This window comes from Porcisia hertigi, chromosome 36 (genome assembly GCF_017918235.1).
Source record: "Porcisia hertigi strain C119 chromosome 36, whole genome shotgun sequence".
Lineage (NCBI taxonomy): Eukaryota > Euglenozoa > Kinetoplastea > Trypanosomatida > Trypanosomatidae > Porcisia > Porcisia hertigi.
Genome location: NC_090595.1, coordinates 2,930,268 through 2,948,179, shown reverse-complemented (window position 1 = coordinate 2,948,179; position 17,912 = coordinate 2,930,268). Strand labels below are relative to the sequence as shown.

Here is a 17,912-nt window from a genome sequence, read left to right as displayed (position 1 = left end):
TACCTGCACACACGCACGAGTACGCCTTTGGTGACAAATTCTTGTTTAAAATCAAAACCGGCGTGTATATAGGTTCATGTTTGTCCGTTAATAGGAAGGCGGAAAAAAAAGAGAGAAATCAACTTGACGGGTCTGCACGCAGATGAAGTAGAGGGATGGAGTCTCTTGTGTCTGAGCGAGCCACGGGTCCAATCTCCACCGTATCGCAGAGAGAGAAAACGTGGATGCATCATAGAGCACTTTCGCGTTAACGCCTCCATGTCTGGGTGTTTGGCTGGTCCTTGTCTGCATCATGATATTTGCCGTTTTCAATCCCATCAATCGTGCGCATCAAGTGTGCAATGCGATATTCACACTTCCGAACATCCGTCTGCAGACGAGTGTTCTCCTCCTTTAGTTCGTCACGTTGGGCGCGGATCGTCTCGCATTCTTCACGGTCTTCGTACATGCGCTGAAGAAGCTCACGCAAACGGGCCTCCAGGTTCGCCCGGCTGGCAGCAGAGCTTGCACCACCTTCGAGCTGCTCCTTCAGAGCACATAGTTGCTGCTCAGCACTCGTGGCGCGCTTCTCCAGCTCCGCAACCTGCGCAATACTCTTCTCCTCTGTCATCATGTGTCGGGGTGTACGTACGATTCCTTGGGCCAAATAAACAAGGGTTTTGCGACAAAGCATGTAATATATATATATATATATATGAATATGTGTGTGTGTATCGGAATGTTTCTAGACTTTGGTTGTTTGTTTACGTTTTCGTTTCGTTTTCTCGGCTGATATGTAATACACACCGCCTTTTGTTCCCGCTCCGTGTAGAAAAACTGAGCTGCCTCAGCGCGATTTCGATAACCTGACCAACAACACTATGCATGTCCGATGGAGTACGGATGTACGTGCAGGCGCGTGCGCGTGTTTGCGTGTGAGTACGATTCAAACCGAGCACATGGGAAATGCCAACAAGAGAGAGAGGAGAAGCAGTGGAATGATGCCATCTCGCGGGACGCGGAAACACACTAACAGAGAAGTACTGCGCCCCATCACGGCTCTTTGCATTGCCGTTGTTTCCCTCCCTCCCCCCTCCTCCTTCGTATTGTTGCCCTGTTCTGGCAGGCAGGGCGGAGTGTATTCGCTGCCAAAACCTCTTACGACATGGGGAGGGGGGAGGAGGACACAGATCGACAGGTGATGTTCGCTTCACTTTCGCGCATCGCCTGGGGGGTTCCTTAGTGTTCAAGTGAACCCCAGAGAAATAGGCTGTCCTGCTTGGCGGGTCCTTGAAAAGGAGGAGGGGGGAACCCATCCGCAAGGCCTTTGGATCAGGCTTCATGGATAGGTGGCCCCTCGCCGGGGGTGAAGCGAAAGGGAAACCTCGTGGTAGAATACTTGTTGAAGGAGAAATAGCAATGGCACAATGAAGAACACACACACAAAGATACAGACAATTCAAAAATACAGGAATTCGGAAAAAAGGATAAACTACGTTAAAGTTGGTGTGGGGACAAGAGCAATATGGGGTGTGATAAAAAGGCCAGAGAAAGGGAGGGGTGTGGGATCGCCACCACTACACGCCCCCCCTCAATAAAAAAAAAAAAAACTCGAGCGCATCTAAGATGTGGAGGAGAAACCCTGATAGGTGGTGTGTATAGTATACGAGGAAGCGCAGAGCGCTTTACACCCGTGCATCGGGGAGAGGGGGGAGGGGACCGAATCACCAGTCTTTGAGAAATCGCTGAACATGCATGATATGCTCGAGCGTTCGACCTTCCCAGCTTTACACACACATACACACACACACACACACACACACACACACACCTTTTTTCTTTATTATTTATTTCCTCCAGTCACAGACCAGGAAGCAGGTTCCACAACAAGACTACCCAAGATGGCGCAAACAAACGTCTTTTCACCGCCCCTCTCGTAGAAGTAACCGAGCTTGCTCGACAACCATGCGAAGTTCTGTGGGGGTGAGCTGTTCAAAGCTCTTGTTCTGCGTTATCAAAAGGTCACGCACCCGCTCGCGTGAGGACGCGTTCGAAGCACACTGTGGTGAGATGGGCGATTTTGTCCAGTCAGTGTGGAAAGAGGGTTCGACATTCACTTGAGGAACCGCCCCCGCATGCGGAACGACGGATGTCGACGCCAACAGGGTGCCTTGCGGCGGTAACTGGCGGGCAGCCAATCCTGGTGCTGTGCCGGGAAGCGAGTCGCCTGCACTTTTCGTGTGTGGGGGCGGTGCTGGGTTGCCCCTTGAGCTAACACCTTTAGTACCCGGGCTGGCGTCACTAGCAACAGGCATCAACTTGCGGTTTGAGCACCCGAATAGTACATCCAGACCAGTCGGTGACTCTTCTTGCGAACTTACACTTCCACCTGGGAGCACTGCCGCCCTATCCACGCACGCGTTGCTGGTGACTGCCGTAGCTTGCTGGCGACGAGACAACGATGTCTGTCGCACAGACGGCAGTAGATCGTTCTCTGTCATACGTGGCGGTGGTGGCTGCTTCTTTATTATTCCTGAGATTGGTGAGGGGCACGTGGCAAGCGCATGGGAATCAGTTGAACCTGCAGTGTGCAACAGCGATGCGCCACCGCCAGGCGTAGTGCCTGCGGCGGCGGCTGGAGAGATCTGTCCGTCGTCGCGGCAATTCTGCCAGAATATCAGAGAGGACTGCAGCGTCGCTAAACAGTAGGACTCCATGTCAGACATGAGTGTGGGGTGGCGAAACTTTTCAATGTAGGAAACGTTGTGCACAAAGCTCAGCGGTCGCGCGCGCAGTACGAGCAGGAGAAAGCAGGGCAAACTTGCGTCGGCACCGAACACCAGCGGTTCGTCACCGACGTTGGTAGGAGTGCTGCCTGTAGGAGAAGCGCTCCCTCCCTGTGCCGCATGGCGCCGCTGTCGAAGAATATCACCGATGGCGAGACTCAGCAGCTCATATGCCCGCATTCCACACCGGAGCTTTTCTCGTGGTGATATGAAAAAGTCCATACCATCCAGCTCAAACATCGCCTGCCCCCAGACATGGTGCCGCTCCACCTCTGGCAGCGCATCCAAACTTTCGGGCGCCATGTTCTCCAGTCGTGTAAGCTTCTGTTGCAGTAGCGTGTTTTTGCGCTTATCATCCTCGGAGACGTTGAAGAGTTGGCGGTAGAGTCTTGTCGTAACGTACCGCTCGATACCCTCCCTCACGGCCGTCAGTCGGCTCTTGTTCCTGGAGAGAAAAGGTATGTGGCGCAGCTGTGCGTGACACTTCTCAATAAAAGTGTTGTACTTGATGTTGTTTAGTATCGGCTGCTGCAATTGTTGGTTTTTTGAGACGTACTCGCTCAACATCATCGCCAACGAATTTGGGCACTGCGTCGACATGAAGTCTTCAAATACGTTGTAGGCGATATCGTTGTCTGCGGCTACCACACGACGGTAATCTTTGATGCATTCGCGACTGTACTCGCGGCGAAGTACATTGGCGTGCAGAGAAGCAGGAGTAGTAGTAGGGAGAGCGGAAGCAGTGGCACCACTCCCGCTGAATGGTTGTTGGGAGCTGCAGGTGGGGGTCATGCGAACTGCCTGAGGACATTTCGCGGAGGACGACGACGTAGAGGGAGACGGCGCGCTGGCTAAACATCCGTCAAAACGAGCACTGCTGGCAGCACGCGCCATTGTCCCCTCTGCACATTTGCATTCGCTGGATTGGCGCTGGCGCTGCTGCTCGCTGATATACGTGTGCTTGGTCACACAAGCCTCTAGGTCAGCATCCTTGGGTGGTTCATCCTCGAAGTCTTCGATCACGACAGTCTCGGTACACAACCCCTCAGCAGGATCGGTTTCTTTAGCCTCTTCCATGTCCAGCGCCGCTATGCGGGCTAACGTACAGGCCGACAGGTTGGGCAGATTCGCCTGCGCTGGGATGTGTTCAGTGTTAGGATCGTTCATCGCAGACGATATCTTTGCCAGACCGGTAGTGGACTCCACAGCCCCCTCGCTCGCCGTGACTCTTGGGGCCATGGGAAGACATAGTTTGCGCAATGTATTTCTGATGAAGCTGATTTCATTCGAGTCCATCAAGGGTTGGTCAATAATAAACATTTGTAGAGACGAAGGGCGGCAAGAGAGAGTGCGCGCCGCGGCATCAGCAGCCGACACGGTAACGGCAGTACCAGGATCGCTTTGTGATGGACACAGCGCACCGGCGTCAGCAATCACGGGTATTTTGCCAAAGTGACCGAAGCGTTTCACGTGGTCCAAGTCCTCAGCAAAAGCGCCCCGCTGACCGTTGAGGTTGACGAATTCGGAGATGCCAAAGCTGTCGAAATGGAGGAGGTGATAGTCGAGAAATCGGGCCAGCGCAGCCCGAAAGGCGTCGCCATTCTCAGGCGGAAACGTCACGCCGGGGGTCCCGGGCGCACCACACCCATCCCTCGTCTTTGGTGTATCGCCTCTACCTTTCTCTAGGGTCTCCTCGTCTTCCCCAAAAAGCGCGGTGAGCAAAGATGTGGATTCGACGCCCGCTGCGGGGCACGACGACTGTGGAGTGGCTAAAAAATACTGGGCAATATCAACGACCTCAAGCGATGCCTGTCGTGGCACCAAAAGGGTTTCACAGCGTTGCTTCACTTCGAGAGACTCAAGAAGGCCGCCAGGCAGAATACTCCGCAATAAGACGTTCTGAGACAGTTCGTAATCTTTCACTGCATCTCGGGTCTCAAAGGACATCATTTTCCGAAACGGTTGACGGTTCGCCCCGTCGCCTCCCGCTCTCCTTCCCTCCCCACCCACCCACCCAGCCTCTCTCTCCTCGCTCTACGAAAAATATATATATATGAAAATTATTTCTCCCCAGAACCACGTCTGGTATAGTACGTGCGCGGGTCTGATGATGATGAGCAAAAATAAATGAAGACGCTCGCGCTGATGTTTATGCTCACTACCCCCTTCACCAGCCGTCAGCAACCGCACCGACTATGGGAGCAGAGATACAATGAGGGTACACAATCTAGTGAAAGTAATCCACTCCCTTATTTTTTTAGAGTGGTGTCCAAAATATGCACACCCCCCAAAAAAAATTTGAAAAGAGTAGTTGATAAGAAGCGGACAAGATCGCAAAGAGGGAATCGTAGTAATGGCTTGTGAAAGGGGGAGCAGTTGTGTGTGTGTGTGTGTGTGAGTATACGCGTGCTTTGCTAGCACTGGAGGGGAGGGGGGAGGGAAGAAGGGAGGGAAGGAGGGAGGGAGGGAGGGGGGTCAATATGCGCGGGGAGAGAGGGATATGGCTACCTTCACGGCGATCTGACGGACGCGCAGCACCCAAAACAACGGAAATGTTGCGTTTTTGTGGTGCTAGTGTTTCATCTCATTGCACATCGAGAAGTGTCACAGCTGATGCGTTTGGGCATGCACAGAGGGGGAAAAAAAGAGAGGACGAGAAGAAAGCCAGAGCGAGAGAGAGGTGGGGTTGACGAGGCGGAGGGCACGATTACGAGCTGAGTAGAGGAAAGGTAAGAGCCCTGGGAGAAAAAACAACTCTAGAGAGAGAAAAATCGGTGTGTGCCATCTACGGGCAAAGCACGAATGGAGGCTAGGGGAACGGTCACGTACACAGAAATCCTCCGTGATTACAAGACTCGGCTGTCACTTGGCACAGGGTTGAGTTTCTCGGAGGAACACACTCGTAGAAGTTCCCAGGGATCGCCGGGGAGTATTCACAGTCTATGAGCCTCACCCACTCCCCACGCGGGCACACTGTGCTGTGCTGAGGGAGAAACAGAATAAAACATTAACAGTTTCGCATTCAAAAGGAAGTCTCCACCACGTCAAGGTGAGCACCTCTCCCACTCAGAGAAAGGCCCGTTTTTTTTTTTCACAAAGCATGTGAAGGAGGAGGAGAATGAACGATACGCTTATACGTTTCTTAAAGAGTCACACGGGGCAGAACGGCAGAAAATTAACAGTTAAACACCAAGCACACGTGATCAGGGCCAGAGGAAAGAACGAGGAGGGCAGCAAGGGACAGACACCGCAACCAGCTCGCGTCTTGACATAATGTCAACCGTAGCGTGTCGGGGGCAAAGAAACGTTGGCTTAAGTATTCATCAAGACTTCTTGCGCCCTTGCTATACAACGCACCATTCTACTTAGAAAACAACACAACAGCTGTCATCACTAAGAGTGAAATGAGCTCTCTCTCCGCCCCGGGCACACTGTGCACGCAATCGCACAGCCCGATGGGATACGCCTTCTCTATTTGTTCCCGTTTTTAGGCGCGCTACTACTCACTTTCTTCGCCACGCCTTTCGTCCAGTGAGCTGTGAGGTCAATCTTAAACTCGGCAGACTGAACTCCGAAGAGCTTTAAGAGCTGCGCAGCTTCTGCGCTAAGCGTATCACCCGGCTCACAGACGGTGGTGTCCTGCAAAAGAATTATTACACCGCGGTCCAGCTTGATGGGCAGACCAAGCTTCGCAAGGTGATCAAACATGCTGTGCGGAAACCGTGGCAGCGGCCCTGCCTTGAGCACAAGCGAGTCCGTAGCCGTTTGCCCGGTCCGGGCATAGACAGGGGCACCGACAGTTGCGAAGTACTCCTTTACCTGCTTCTTGCTGAGATTCGTGAAGAGCAACCCACATAGTCCCGTGAGAAACGGCGACAGCTTGTGCAAATTTTCTTTCTGCGCGCTCTCCTCGTCACGACCAATGGCAATCATCATGAGCTTATTGTTTCCCAGAAAGATGCGACTGTCCCCGGCACGCTCCTCTCGAATCTGCTGCAGAATGTTGGTTCGGATGTTGTGTAGCTGAAAGGTGTACACATCACTGTAGACATCCAAGGCTTCACGGATACGCTCAATGAGCTTGTCCTTATCCCCGCGTGTCTTTGCCTGCGTCTTGGTGAGCGGGACAATCTTGGCACGCTTCGATTTGGGCATTCCGTTTTTTTTCCTCTGTTCTCGGGGGACTTTTTTTCTTTTTTTTTGGGGGGAGATTGCTGTGCCAATTGTCGTGAAGCGGGTGGCGGCAAAGGAGGATGAAGAAGAGGAGAAGATGAAAAAAAGGGGAGGAAGTAAAAAAAAAAGAGGATTGTCCCGTATTGAAAAACCCAGATAAAGCCAACGAAAGGAAACGATGTCGGCAATACAGACAGAAAAGGAAGGGAGAAACGAGGACACAGAGGAGAGCGAGGTGTAGAAAGAGACAATGAGGATGCATGAAAGCAGGCGAAGGCCTGTCGGGCAAATATGTAGGCGCGTGCAGCGGTCTGTTGTGCTCTCCGTAGTCCGGCTGGCGATATTTCTATTTTTTTATGCTTCGCTGATGCCACAGGGAAACTATAATGACACACAAAAGGCGGAGCAAGTCCCACCACAGAGATGATCCTCAATCCCATCAGGGAAAAAAAAACCCGAAACGCAGCAAGAGACGCACAGAAAATGCGCTCAAAAGGCCAGTGTGTCTTTCCCGCTCCCTTTACTCCCTTTACATTTCGTGTGCGCTCAGTCGGCGAGTACCGACTTCACATTGGACAATGGCGGGCGTCCGCTAAAAAAAGCAAGAAGTACTTCGAAACAACACAAAGGAGAAATCAGGCGGGGATTGAATTTAAACGCGCTCATAAGTCAATTGGAAAAGAAAGGGCAATATGCGGGTTTTGGAAAGCGGGCTTCTCCAAGAGGCACAGAAAAAAAAAATACATGACAAGTGAAAAACAAAAAAAACAAAGGAGCGTCCGTAAACACACAGCCCACACTGCAGGTCTTGCCTCGCTGAGATACTAGGGCGAGAGCTTGACAAGTGAACAACCCTTTAAAAAAAAAAACGGACACAAAAAAAAACGATCAGCAAAAGGATTTGAAGCAAAGTAGTAAACCCCCTACATAGGGGAAAAAAGGGGGGCTGAACATGATGTTTCTTCCCCTCACATTTGACTATATGCAGTCAGCGGTCCTTCCACACCGATCATTTTCAATTCCTTCGATTGCACTTGATGCCCTCCTCCTCCTCCTCTCGCCTTCCAACCTTCGCAAAAAGCACAGAAGAGCCGGGCAGGGCTGGTGATGGTTGAAAGAGAGAGTGGACTGCGCGCAGAGTTTGACACAAGAGAGGTACGAAATAAAGCGATCCCGAAAACGTTCCGCGTTTACTTGATGTATCGCCAACAGCATCACGGAGCGCCACGGTCCTAGACGCGCTGTCGAGCGAGAAAGTGTGTAGTGGGAAAGGGATCTGAGTAAAGCGAAAAACGGGGAAACAAAAAGAGAATAGAGCCCGCATGTGTTTTCTCGTGAAGCACTATCAGTTGTAGAGCCCGAAGATGCGAAGCCCGAACCTGTAGATGTAGTCCGTCGTCGAGAACTCAATGTCGCTTGGCCAACCATGCGATCCACCATTCACGCGGACCAGCTCTACCTCACTCGTGCCGTTCCGCCCACGTGGGATGATGTTGTGCTCTACGGAGGCGCCCCAGCCTTCCCTTGGAGTGCGACTGAAGCGCCGAACGTGCCGCTTGCGATGCTTCGCTTCCCAATGGTGTTTGCGTAGAGGCTGACTTGGCCAGTGTGCCTCCGTGCGCGGATGTGAGCGGGCATGGTCGTGCTTCCCCTCGGCGATGTTCCACATTTCGGCTCTGAGGCCCTTCATGTGACCTCCGCCCTCCATGTATCGGTATTTCTTCCTCTTGCACATCGGTGTGCCGGTCCTGTGAGCGACCTCGCCGTCAAAACTCGGTATGTACCGCCGCTTCGTGACGAGTCTTCCGTCCTCACCCATGCCACCGATCCCGCCAAGACTCACCTCCGCGAAAAAGCACTCTACGTCCGCCTCGCTCCTCGTCCTCGCCCCAGGCAAAGCACTCGCCTCCTTTTCCTCTTCCCGACACCACTGGTACTCATGAGCCTCTTCGGAACCTACCCTCTCCTTCCCTGGCTTCGCTCTCGAAAAAACGTCGGCAGGATGCGTGCCGATAGTGCAGTTGTCGTAAATCAGGTTTGAGTAACTGTGTGTGTTGATAGTGGTGATGGGATTTCCTGTACACCCGTTGCGCGTAACCCATCCATCCACGTTCAGCTGTGTTGAGGGGAATCCGAGTAAGGCGTTACCAGCCCACGGAACCAGGAGATCTGCTGTACCGTGAACCATGAGCACACTCGTCCGCGCAGTGGACGAGGCCTTCTCGACGGCAGTGGTGCAGGCCTGTAGCCCCGCTTCATTTCCAGGGCGCAGCTCCACTACACCGGCGACGGAGGCGACTGCACGGAATATGTCAGGTGCCTCGCAGGCCAGTACCTCCGAGAGCATGGCACCATTGCTGAACCCGACGGCCATTACGCGGTCCTTATCAATACAAAGCTTCTGCGAAAGCTCCACTACCACCTGTTTCGCGAAGGCCACGTCATCAGGCAGGTCGCCAGCAAAGCCGCAGCATGTGCCGGCGTTCCAGCCAGTACCCAAGTACCCTTGAGAGCCACACAGACTCACAATCACGAACCCGTCGAGGTCTGCGTAAGTCTTGAACCCGGTGTGTCTTAGAAAGCGCATGCAGTTGTCATTTAATCCATGAAGCTGAACCATAAGGGCTACCGGTCTCGTGTATCCGTTTTCGGTTTCCATCGGGTAAGACTCCGGCACGTAGACCACCGCGCTGCGCTGCTCGTTATCCTTTGTCGTAAAACTTACAACCGTCTCTTCACCCTTGGGGAATACCGGGGCACCGCTGGCGCAGCCTTCGGATGGTTCAGCGCTAAGGGGATATGCATGGCCCTGCGCAGCTCTTCGCTTCATTGCGTCGATTGACGTGTCGGTTTCGTAGTGTGTGTCACTGTCGTTGGTGTATGAGATGAACAGAGAGTTCAGGTTCGAAGCAGGCCCACGGATAAAGTGAGGGGCCCACCAGAGGCGCAGGGGCACCACGAGAAAGAGCAGAACGGCCGTCATGACAAGAGCGAACCAACGCAAGGGTTGCCGAGGCACCTTTGAAGGCATGTCATCGACTAGGACTTTGTCCACGGCCACCTCCTCGCTTAACGTCATGGCGCCATCCTTTAACACGGCCTTCTCCGCTGACATAGAGACGCGATCAACGAGTGCAAAGCACGGGAGGAAACAAAGAAAAAACAAGAAAGGAACTGAAAAAAAAAGTCCGACACGTGCCTTGTGGAAAACGCGGAACAAGCTGTGGTTGGCAAGAGGCAGAAGGCGGCAAGTCTACCCGCCTCAGAAGTGGGCACTATGCTCATAATGACAAATCGCGGAGAATTCAATAGAAGGAGTAGTTGAAGAGAAGTGAATGTGAGCGAACATGCAAAGGAAATGCGGGCACCAGTTTGCACTTAGTGGCCGCGGTAATTCAATGGTGAATCGTCCATCACGGTTGCGTCCCTCAATATGAAACCGGCAAGACGCTTGCCCCGCCACCCACCCTCGTGCTACTCCAGCCGTGTGCGTTTGTTCTTCCGTCTACGGCTACTCCTGTGGAAGTGTAGTAGCACCGCAGCGTGGTGTCGTCTTTTTTTTTTTGCAGCAGTAAAAACAAAAAAGAATACAGAGAGTTACAAAAAAAACAGAGAATTAATTGCGAAGCCATTCTGCACGAGGGAATGATGCCAGAACTGAATTCTGACAATTAGTTGTCAAAAACATCATCGCCTTCTCCCTGCAGGAACACTATACGACGAAGCCTTTAAAAAAAGAGTTCAAAAGAGCCGAATGCACTCGGTACGACACAACTCGGGGGGGGAACAAAAAAAAAAACAGCAAATAGAAACGCGGAAAACTCAAGGGGACAGATGACCTCTTTGTGCGTGTGTTTGTGTGTGCTTGTGCCAGCGCACCCGCGCATCGCTCTCAGGACCCAGAAAGGGTGGAGGGCAGCGACGCGCACCGGCCAAATGTACGTCGTCGCGTCCTCCCGTGCGAGATCGTAACCTCGAGCGCAGGGTGCTCCGAGCCTCACCCCCCCCCCTCTTCCCTTTCTCCCTCCTCTCCTCTCCTCTCCTCTCCTCTCTTCCCTCATCCCAGTCCCCCACCCAACCAGTGGTCTCAGTGGCCCGTTGAGTAACTCGGCGTGAGACGCTTCCTCAGGCCGCCTCGTAGCGGGCAGAATGTGTGCAGAGCTGTACCAGGGACAGATGACCACCCCAAGGCTCTCCGGCGCAGCGCCCAACGCACCCCCCCCCCTCCCCGCTGTGTGGCCCTCTCCCTCCGTTCTCCGAGATGAGGAGTCAATGCTGATAGATGCAATGTCAAGGAACCCTGGAAAGAAGAGAGGCAGGCAAGCGAGGTGAAAAGCGTGGGGATTAAAATGAATTACCCCCGCCCCCCCCCCAAAAAAAAAACCATTGTCGTTTAGGGGGACGAGGAGAACGGATAACGTACGCATGGCCTCTGGAGCTTTTCTGCCTCTGGCACAATCTGACAAACCGCTGTGCGCTTGGCGGTAGTTGTCGAAACTCCCATGCGCACCAGGAAGGGAGGATGGGAGGGGGGGGGGGGGGGGGCAGAGGAGAAGCGGTAAGATCAGATGCAGTCAATGAAAAAGGGATGATATCGTACATGATGTTTTCCAAAAAGTGCTCAACGCAGCTGCTAGCTGCCAAAATACCCTAAATTATTTTTCCTCTCCCTACCCCACCGTGCGTGTTGACACACCGGTTTGTTGCATGGATTGTATCGCACAAAGAAAACAAAAAAAATCCGCGATGCCTTACAACTCCAGCTCGTGGGTCTTGAGGTACTCTGTGAGCAGTTCAAGCGCCTTGCAGCGATGAGAAATGGTATTCTTTTCGTCCACGGACATCTCTGCAAAAGTCTTTGCGTACGTGGGCGTTTGAGCTTCAGGGGCAAATATTGAATCCCACCCAAAACCGACACCACCACGAGGGGCAACAGGCAGTGCGCCAGGGCATACACCACGAAACTGCTCCACCAACGGTTGCCCCGAGGCTTTGTCGACACCGCGGCAAAGGGAGAGAACGCAGACGGCCTTTGCACCGCGGTGTGCAATTCCTTCTGGAGCTGTGTGCTCCTCAGGAGGTGCGGCGAAGCCCTCAACCATTTTCAAAAGACCCTCCACGCCCAGCCGGTCAAGGAACCATTTTATGTAGGGGCCAGGGAGCCCATTTAGGGCATCAAATTCGAGCGAGGTATCGTCCACAAGCACCGGTGTGCCGCCATGACGGAGCGGTTCGCCAGCCGGTATCCTGTTCACTGTCCTGTAAGCCTCCACCGCCTTATTCCAGCTAATCTTGTCCACTGATGCATTCTGCATCTCGGGCAGGTCAATCTTCACCGCTTCTACAATCACATTGACCTGGGTAAGGTAGCGCTGCACCTCTAACAGCTTCCCCTTGTTGCCCGATACGAGGCACAGCTTTCCAGTGGTAGCCATAGTGCGCCCACGAATAAAGAAAGCGGTGGCGATGTAGGCGTGCGATTTAGCTCTTGTGTGAACGATCCTGTGTTCCTGTATATGAAAAGAGTAGACGAGAGAAGAGGACGGGGCAATGCGAATAGAATCGTCTCCAAGTTTTTCTTGTGGCTCCTATGATTTTTTTTCTCAGAAGAGGGTGAAAGTGAGGACAGCGTCTCCCCCCGGGACGTGGGTCACCGCGATTTGGTTTGCACGATATGTGAGAAATATATATATATATATTCTCTATGTTTTGGTTTCGTTGTTTGAGTCGCTGCTACCCCCCCCCACCCGCCGCCGCCGCCGCCTTCACTCTCGCGCCGATTTCACAGTAGGGAGTCAAGCTACCCCTCTCTTTGGTTCATGACCTTCCGTTGCTCTGCACCCATGAGGCGGGCAGCAGTGGTCAAACACGCGTTCACTCTGTATGGGCGCGGGTAAATAAACCACACGTGAATATCTCGTCCCAGCTAGCTTGATTGTGGGATTGGAACTGTGCGTGTGTGTGTGCGTGTGTGTGTGTTTGTGTTTGCTCCTCCTCGAGAAGCTCGGACCCGTCGCCCGTAAAATGTTTCTCTTCTCGTCGACAATGAACTGGTGTTATTGATGAAGCGGTCATTGTTGGTGCACGGTATGACATCGAGGATGAACACCGATCCCCGACATTGACTGTCCACTACCCCTCTCTCGTGCAAGCGAGTCTTTCCCCACACTACGAGCAACACGCGGGCCGCCGCTGCGTCGCAGGGCCTCCCCCCGAAGAGTTGAATCAAACAGAATCCGACAATGGTCATGCGGGCATGTGGACCTCCGGTTGAAACCGATAAGCAAGACTTGGACCCTATAAAGACCGCCCGTTCTGCTTTTTTTTTGGGAGGGGGGGACGCAACAATTCTCAACGAAGGACACGACCACTGAGAAGGCCAACGCCAAAAAAAAGGCACAGGAAGTCTTCATTTCTTCAGGCATTCACTCTGCCTGTTACCATGACGCAAACTCCTCACTGTTCCCTCCCCCTCCCCTTACCCCTACCATGCCCTCGTACCCTCCTCCACACCCCCCCTCCCCCGAGAAAGCATATCGGGCCTCACTGCGTGGTGAAAAAGCACCAGCTGTAGACGCCTTCGCAGCGATGCATAATCTCGGGCATCCCCACGCCGCACCCTCCTCACCTGCGCGACTCCCGCATCAGCTCAAAGCCGCTTCCATCACAACAGTCACGAAAAAAAGTGTACTCCTCGAGGGCATGCAGGGTCCTTCCGTCCCCAGGTGGCCCCCCCCCAGTCAGGGCATGGGGAAATTACGTCCAGTCACAATCGCCTTCAGATCGGGTGGTTGGCACAAGGCGTGCTCAGTCGCTCGGCTGCAACGGCCCGTCCATAACCGGACAGATGCCCCCAGCAGCGCTGTGATGGTGCTACGTTGTACGCCCCTGCCCTTGCCCTTGCCCTTGCCCGCCCCCCCCCCTCATCCCTCTCTGCGGAAAGAAGCGCAGCGGCTATAGCAAGGAGAGGAGCGTCCGCCTGCCCCGCCCCCCCCCCCCCAGTGCGGAGCCATTCCCTGTTTGTGAGAGAAGGCAAGAAAAACCCGCCCCAGAACGTCAGGCGATGTCAGCGGTCAGTAGATGCCTCTCTCTCTGTCACTGTAGACTAGCCGATTCGTATGTGGCGCGGGTGGACATCAGTTCGCAACTCCAAACGAAATTGTGTACCCCTAGTGACCAATTTGCCCCACCCGCCTTTGTAACCCAGACCTCACACACACTCCGAAGTTTCAGTGACAACACGTTCCTCACGCCCAGGGCGCTGAGAGTCAGAGCCATCGCTTTCGCGGCCGTCGGCGGTAGCCGCAGAGGAGCTTCCAGAAATACTCGCTAGTTCCGGGAAGCGTCTTGTCAGCGCCTCCACGCACTCTTGATTGAAAAACGACTGGGACGCGAAGGCATCAAGAAGCCTCCTTGCATCCTCTAGGGCGAAGCTCTCTGCGACCGTCACAGCCTGGGCCGCCGTCGCTTTCCACACCGGCGGGCAACGTATGTCCAACTGCGCGTAGCTGGAGACGATGGATGCCAAATCGGCTGGGGAGAAGAGATGAATCAGCGTCTGAACGCGTGGCGCGAATTCTGTGAAGAGGCGGTCGTAGCGCATCTGCACTGTGGCGTACGCCTGGAAGAGGGCCACCACTTCGGGTGTGCGGAAATCGCCGCGCAGTTGAATGGCCCTCTCAGCGAGGCGCGCGAAGAGTTTGTAGTGCCACAAGTTCACACTAGCGTAGGCGCTAACAACGTTCACCACATCGCGCGGAGTTCCATAAGTCGCGACGTGGCGGACGCGTGGAATGACCTCAATGAAAAGTCTGTCGTTACGCGCCCCCGCCTTGGCAAAAGAGGCCAGTATGCTGGCGATGGTTACCGAGGCCATTTCGTGGCGCATGGCTACAGTTCGGTCGGCGACGAGGGTAAACAACTCGGTGTCCCGACCCCGACCAGCGAGCGCGTACGCCTCCACCACGTGCGCCATCACCTGCGGTGGTACCTTTGGCAACATGCCCAGGGTGCGAACGGTGAGACTTTCAAAGGCCGCAGAGTCCCCTTTGCCAAGCCGACCAAGAGACAGCAGCACCTCTGCGACTTCATCCACCCTCAAACGATCTGCGCAGGCAACGACTCGGTCAATTAAGACCTGCAACGCCACCTCGTCCCAGGGCGTATCCGAGGGGTGACCGCACAGTCGCGCGAGAATAGACAGCTGCACGACCATCTCATGAAGGGCATTGGCACATGGAGAAGAAATGTGGGATCCTGTGGTGGCTGGGTTGTACACTTGAGAGATTTGCTCATAAAAGCGTCCCGTGACGGGGGGCAGGGAAACATCCATGCGTAGCAACGCCAACTGTGCAGTCACTAGGTGCGATAGGGTGACTTCCGACCTGTTTATGCGCAACAGACGCTCCGCCAGTGCACGAATAACGGGATAGGACCAAATGAGCATCTTCGCGTACGCCGCAATGAGATGTGTGATCTGCTCTGCGGTGCCCTGATCGGCGTCCGCAGCGCACGTAATCGTGTGAGCGGCGTCGACAAACGGTGTCGCCTGCCGCGTCTCCATAAGCGCCAGGGAACGCAGGAGCCGTGCGAGCTGTGATAGCGTCACCTGTGGAGATGTGACCGCTCCCGCTGTCCTGTTTCGACTGGGAGCCGCGGCGTCAGCGGTCAACGCCTGCGCGTCCCCTACGGTAGGAGCGTTTGCATGATCTACGGGTGCAGCGGTAGATGGCGCCACTGACGAGTACATTGTTTCGCGAGACGCGTCTGCAACAGTGGCCCGCAACAGTTCCGAAAGTCGGGCCGCCACCGCCTCACAAAAGTCATCGCTTCGCACCTGTGCTGCGCCGTAGCACTCAACGAGCCCCACCAGCTGCGCTGCAGAAGCCTTCGCAACGTAGGGGCAGAGGAGCTTTCCCGACTCTCGCAGGACCGCGATACCCTCCACGCCACCGTCTCGTTGGCCGCAGATCGCTATTTCGGAGAAGAAGTAGAGCACTTCGGCGACACTCCACCTCGACAGTGACGCCTTCACCGCTTCCGTCACACCTTTTTTCTCCTCGCATAACAACGTCGGCATGAAAAAGGCCAGGAGTTCAATCGGTTGAAGCCGGGCGCCATCCTGGGCACGTGCCTGCAGCTGCCGGTACCATGTTTTCGCCAATTCCAACGCCTGCGCGCGGTGCGCAGAATCTCTGCTATTCCCTAGCGTGGTAACCGCTTCCCGAACCATCTGCGGCGTCCATGTGATGCTGTCGGCCTGCAACTGTGCTGAGATGCCGTCAAGAAGTTCTTGCAGCACAGCCTCGGGAATGAGAGAGGCAAGATCCGGCATTATCGTAGACAAGTCCTCACCCGCTCCCTGGAGATCAGCGCTGTCGCGTGCCTGTTGAGCGGTTGCCATCCACGAGACCACCAACTCACTGCAAACGCGCGCAGTCATCTGCAAAACAGCTATGCTTTGCGGCTCTGTTTTGCAGCGCGCGCTGACCACACCCACGATGGCCTCCTGAAGATCCCGCAGAGCGATCACATAGGCACCCGCCGTTTCACTTCCGTTGCCGTCATGCCCAAGAGAGTGAACGACCGTTGTGACGCCGTGACCGTCAGTGCATGCCAAGCGTTGGGACCACACCGCGGATATGTCGCTCATCGCCCAAGGTTCTGGCAAGATCGAGTTCGCTAAGCTCGACTCGGGAGCACCACACCGTACGCGCCTCGTGACGTCTTTGAGGCGAAGAAGCAGCGCGACAGAGATTTGCTCCAGTGGATCATTTTTTCCCATTACCACAGCCTCGGAGCTGCTGCGCTGATTTTTCCACTCGTAAAGATCACCTATGAGCGCGACAACGTCGGATAGCGGCACTTCGGCACACTTGTCAGTCATGGCGAGGACGTGGCACACTGAATCCTCCAGGGAGCGCCACTCGGCGGCAGCCTCAGTACTGTAGAAAAACCGATTGACGTGTTTGAAGAGCCACAACGAGCGCAAAAGTTGCGCGAGGCTTCCAGGGGACACAGAGTGTAAATCGCCACTAATACACGCGTCACGCAGCCCTTCCGCCGAAAGCAATTTATGTTGACTGGCGCACTCAACCTGTGTGATTGACTGCAGTGTCACTTGACTATGTTCACCGTACGTCACCGTGAGGAGAATTGCCGTAAGAATTGACACCACACGTGTTGTGGGCAACGACAAAAGGGTCGACTGCGGCGTGCGCTGTGTCAACGCCGCCGCCACCTCAGACGCCACTGTGCCGTCAAAGTGAAGTAACAGCTCAATCGCAGCCATCGTCTGGGGCACCGTCAAGTTTAGACCATGCAAGCCCATCCATGTAGTCGCGTCTCTGACAAGAGGCATATCACGGGGGGCGTCCGCCATACGCAGCGTCTGCAACAATAGAAGCACGGTGCCGCCGTCGATACCCTTCACCAAAGGCAAGACAATCTTCCCGAGCTCGTGCACAGCAGATGAACGAGTATACGCATGACGTTCGTGGCGCAAAAGACTGTGGAGACGTTGAAGATATGCAGTGACGGCAGCCGCAGAGAATAAATCAGGGGGTGCGGAGAGTCTCAAATGCAGCGCTGGCCGTGTGACTCTCCCGCCCTCCTGCAGGACACCACCGCTCTCCGGATGGCCACTCGGTTGGACAGAATCCTCCACACCAGCGATGGTTCGCACAAAGCGGCTGCTTCTCACCTTCGATGACACGGCGTTTTGAGCAGATTTCAGGTCGGCAGCCGCAGCGCCAGACGACACACCGGCTGGTTTCCCAAAGCCCGTAGAGCCTGTCGCGTAGCAGCGGGTACTACAGGTGGAAACAGTTGAAACTGCCTCAAGGCACTCTTGCCGTGTCGCCACGCTTACGCGCGTGCCCGGGGCCACTGCACTACGGAGGTACCGCACCACCCACCGAGGAGAAGCGCAAAGTCGCATTTCAATTACCGTGACTGCACGGGAGGAAGTGGAGA

General features: G+C 54.6%; 6 protein-coding genes across 6 annotated transcripts; all 6 read right to left on the bottom strand.

Moving 5' to 3' along the window:
- Positions 1-247: 247 nt before the first annotated feature.
- JKF63_00743 (uncharacterized protein) lies at positions 248-673 on the bottom strand (the record flags this gene model as incomplete). Its single annotated transcript, XM_067896793.1, has 1 exon — positions 248-673. The coding sequence occupies one exon, from the start codon at positions 671-673 to the stop codon at positions 248-250; it is 426 nt and encodes a 141-aa protein (XP_067752950.1).
- A 1,228-nt stretch (positions 674-1,901) lies between these two features.
- JKF63_00742 (uncharacterized protein) lies at positions 1,902-4,715 on the bottom strand (the record flags this gene model as incomplete). The annotated part of the gene is made up of 1 exon (XM_067896792.1): positions 1,902-4,715. The coding sequence occupies one exon, from the start codon at positions 4,713-4,715 to the stop codon at positions 1,902-1,904; it is 2,814 nt and encodes a 937-aa protein (XP_067752949.1).
- A 1,521-nt stretch (positions 4,716-6,236) lies between these two features.
- On the bottom strand, positions 6,237-6,920 carry JKF63_00741 (uncharacterized protein; the record flags this gene model as incomplete). The annotated part of the gene is made up of 1 exon (XM_067896791.1): positions 6,237-6,920. The coding sequence occupies one exon, from the start codon at positions 6,918-6,920 to the stop codon at positions 6,237-6,239; it is 684 nt and encodes a 227-aa protein (XP_067752948.1).
- Positions 6,921-8,283: 1,363 nt separating this feature from the next.
- On the bottom strand, positions 8,284-10,053 carry JKF63_00740 (uncharacterized protein; the record flags this gene model as incomplete). The annotated part of the gene is made up of 1 exon (XM_067896790.1): positions 8,284-10,053. The coding sequence occupies one exon, from the start codon at positions 10,051-10,053 to the stop codon at positions 8,284-8,286; it is 1,770 nt and encodes a 589-aa protein (XP_067752947.1).
- Positions 10,054-11,689: 1,636 nt separating this feature from the next.
- JKF63_00739 (uncharacterized protein) lies at positions 11,690-12,373 on the bottom strand (the record flags this gene model as incomplete). Its single annotated transcript, XM_067896789.1, has 1 exon — positions 11,690-12,373. One exon carries the CDS (start codon positions 12,371-12,373, stop codon positions 11,690-11,692), a length of 684 nt encoding a protein of 227 aa, XP_067752946.1.
- Positions 12,374-14,148: 1,775 nt separating this feature from the next.
- Positions 14,149-17,877, bottom strand: JKF63_00738 (uncharacterized protein; the record flags this gene model as incomplete). Its single annotated transcript, XM_067896788.1, has 1 exon — positions 14,149-17,877. One exon carries the CDS (start codon positions 17,875-17,877, stop codon positions 14,149-14,151), a length of 3,729 nt encoding a protein of 1,242 aa, XP_067752945.1.
- Positions 17,878-17,912: the final 35 nt, after the last annotated feature.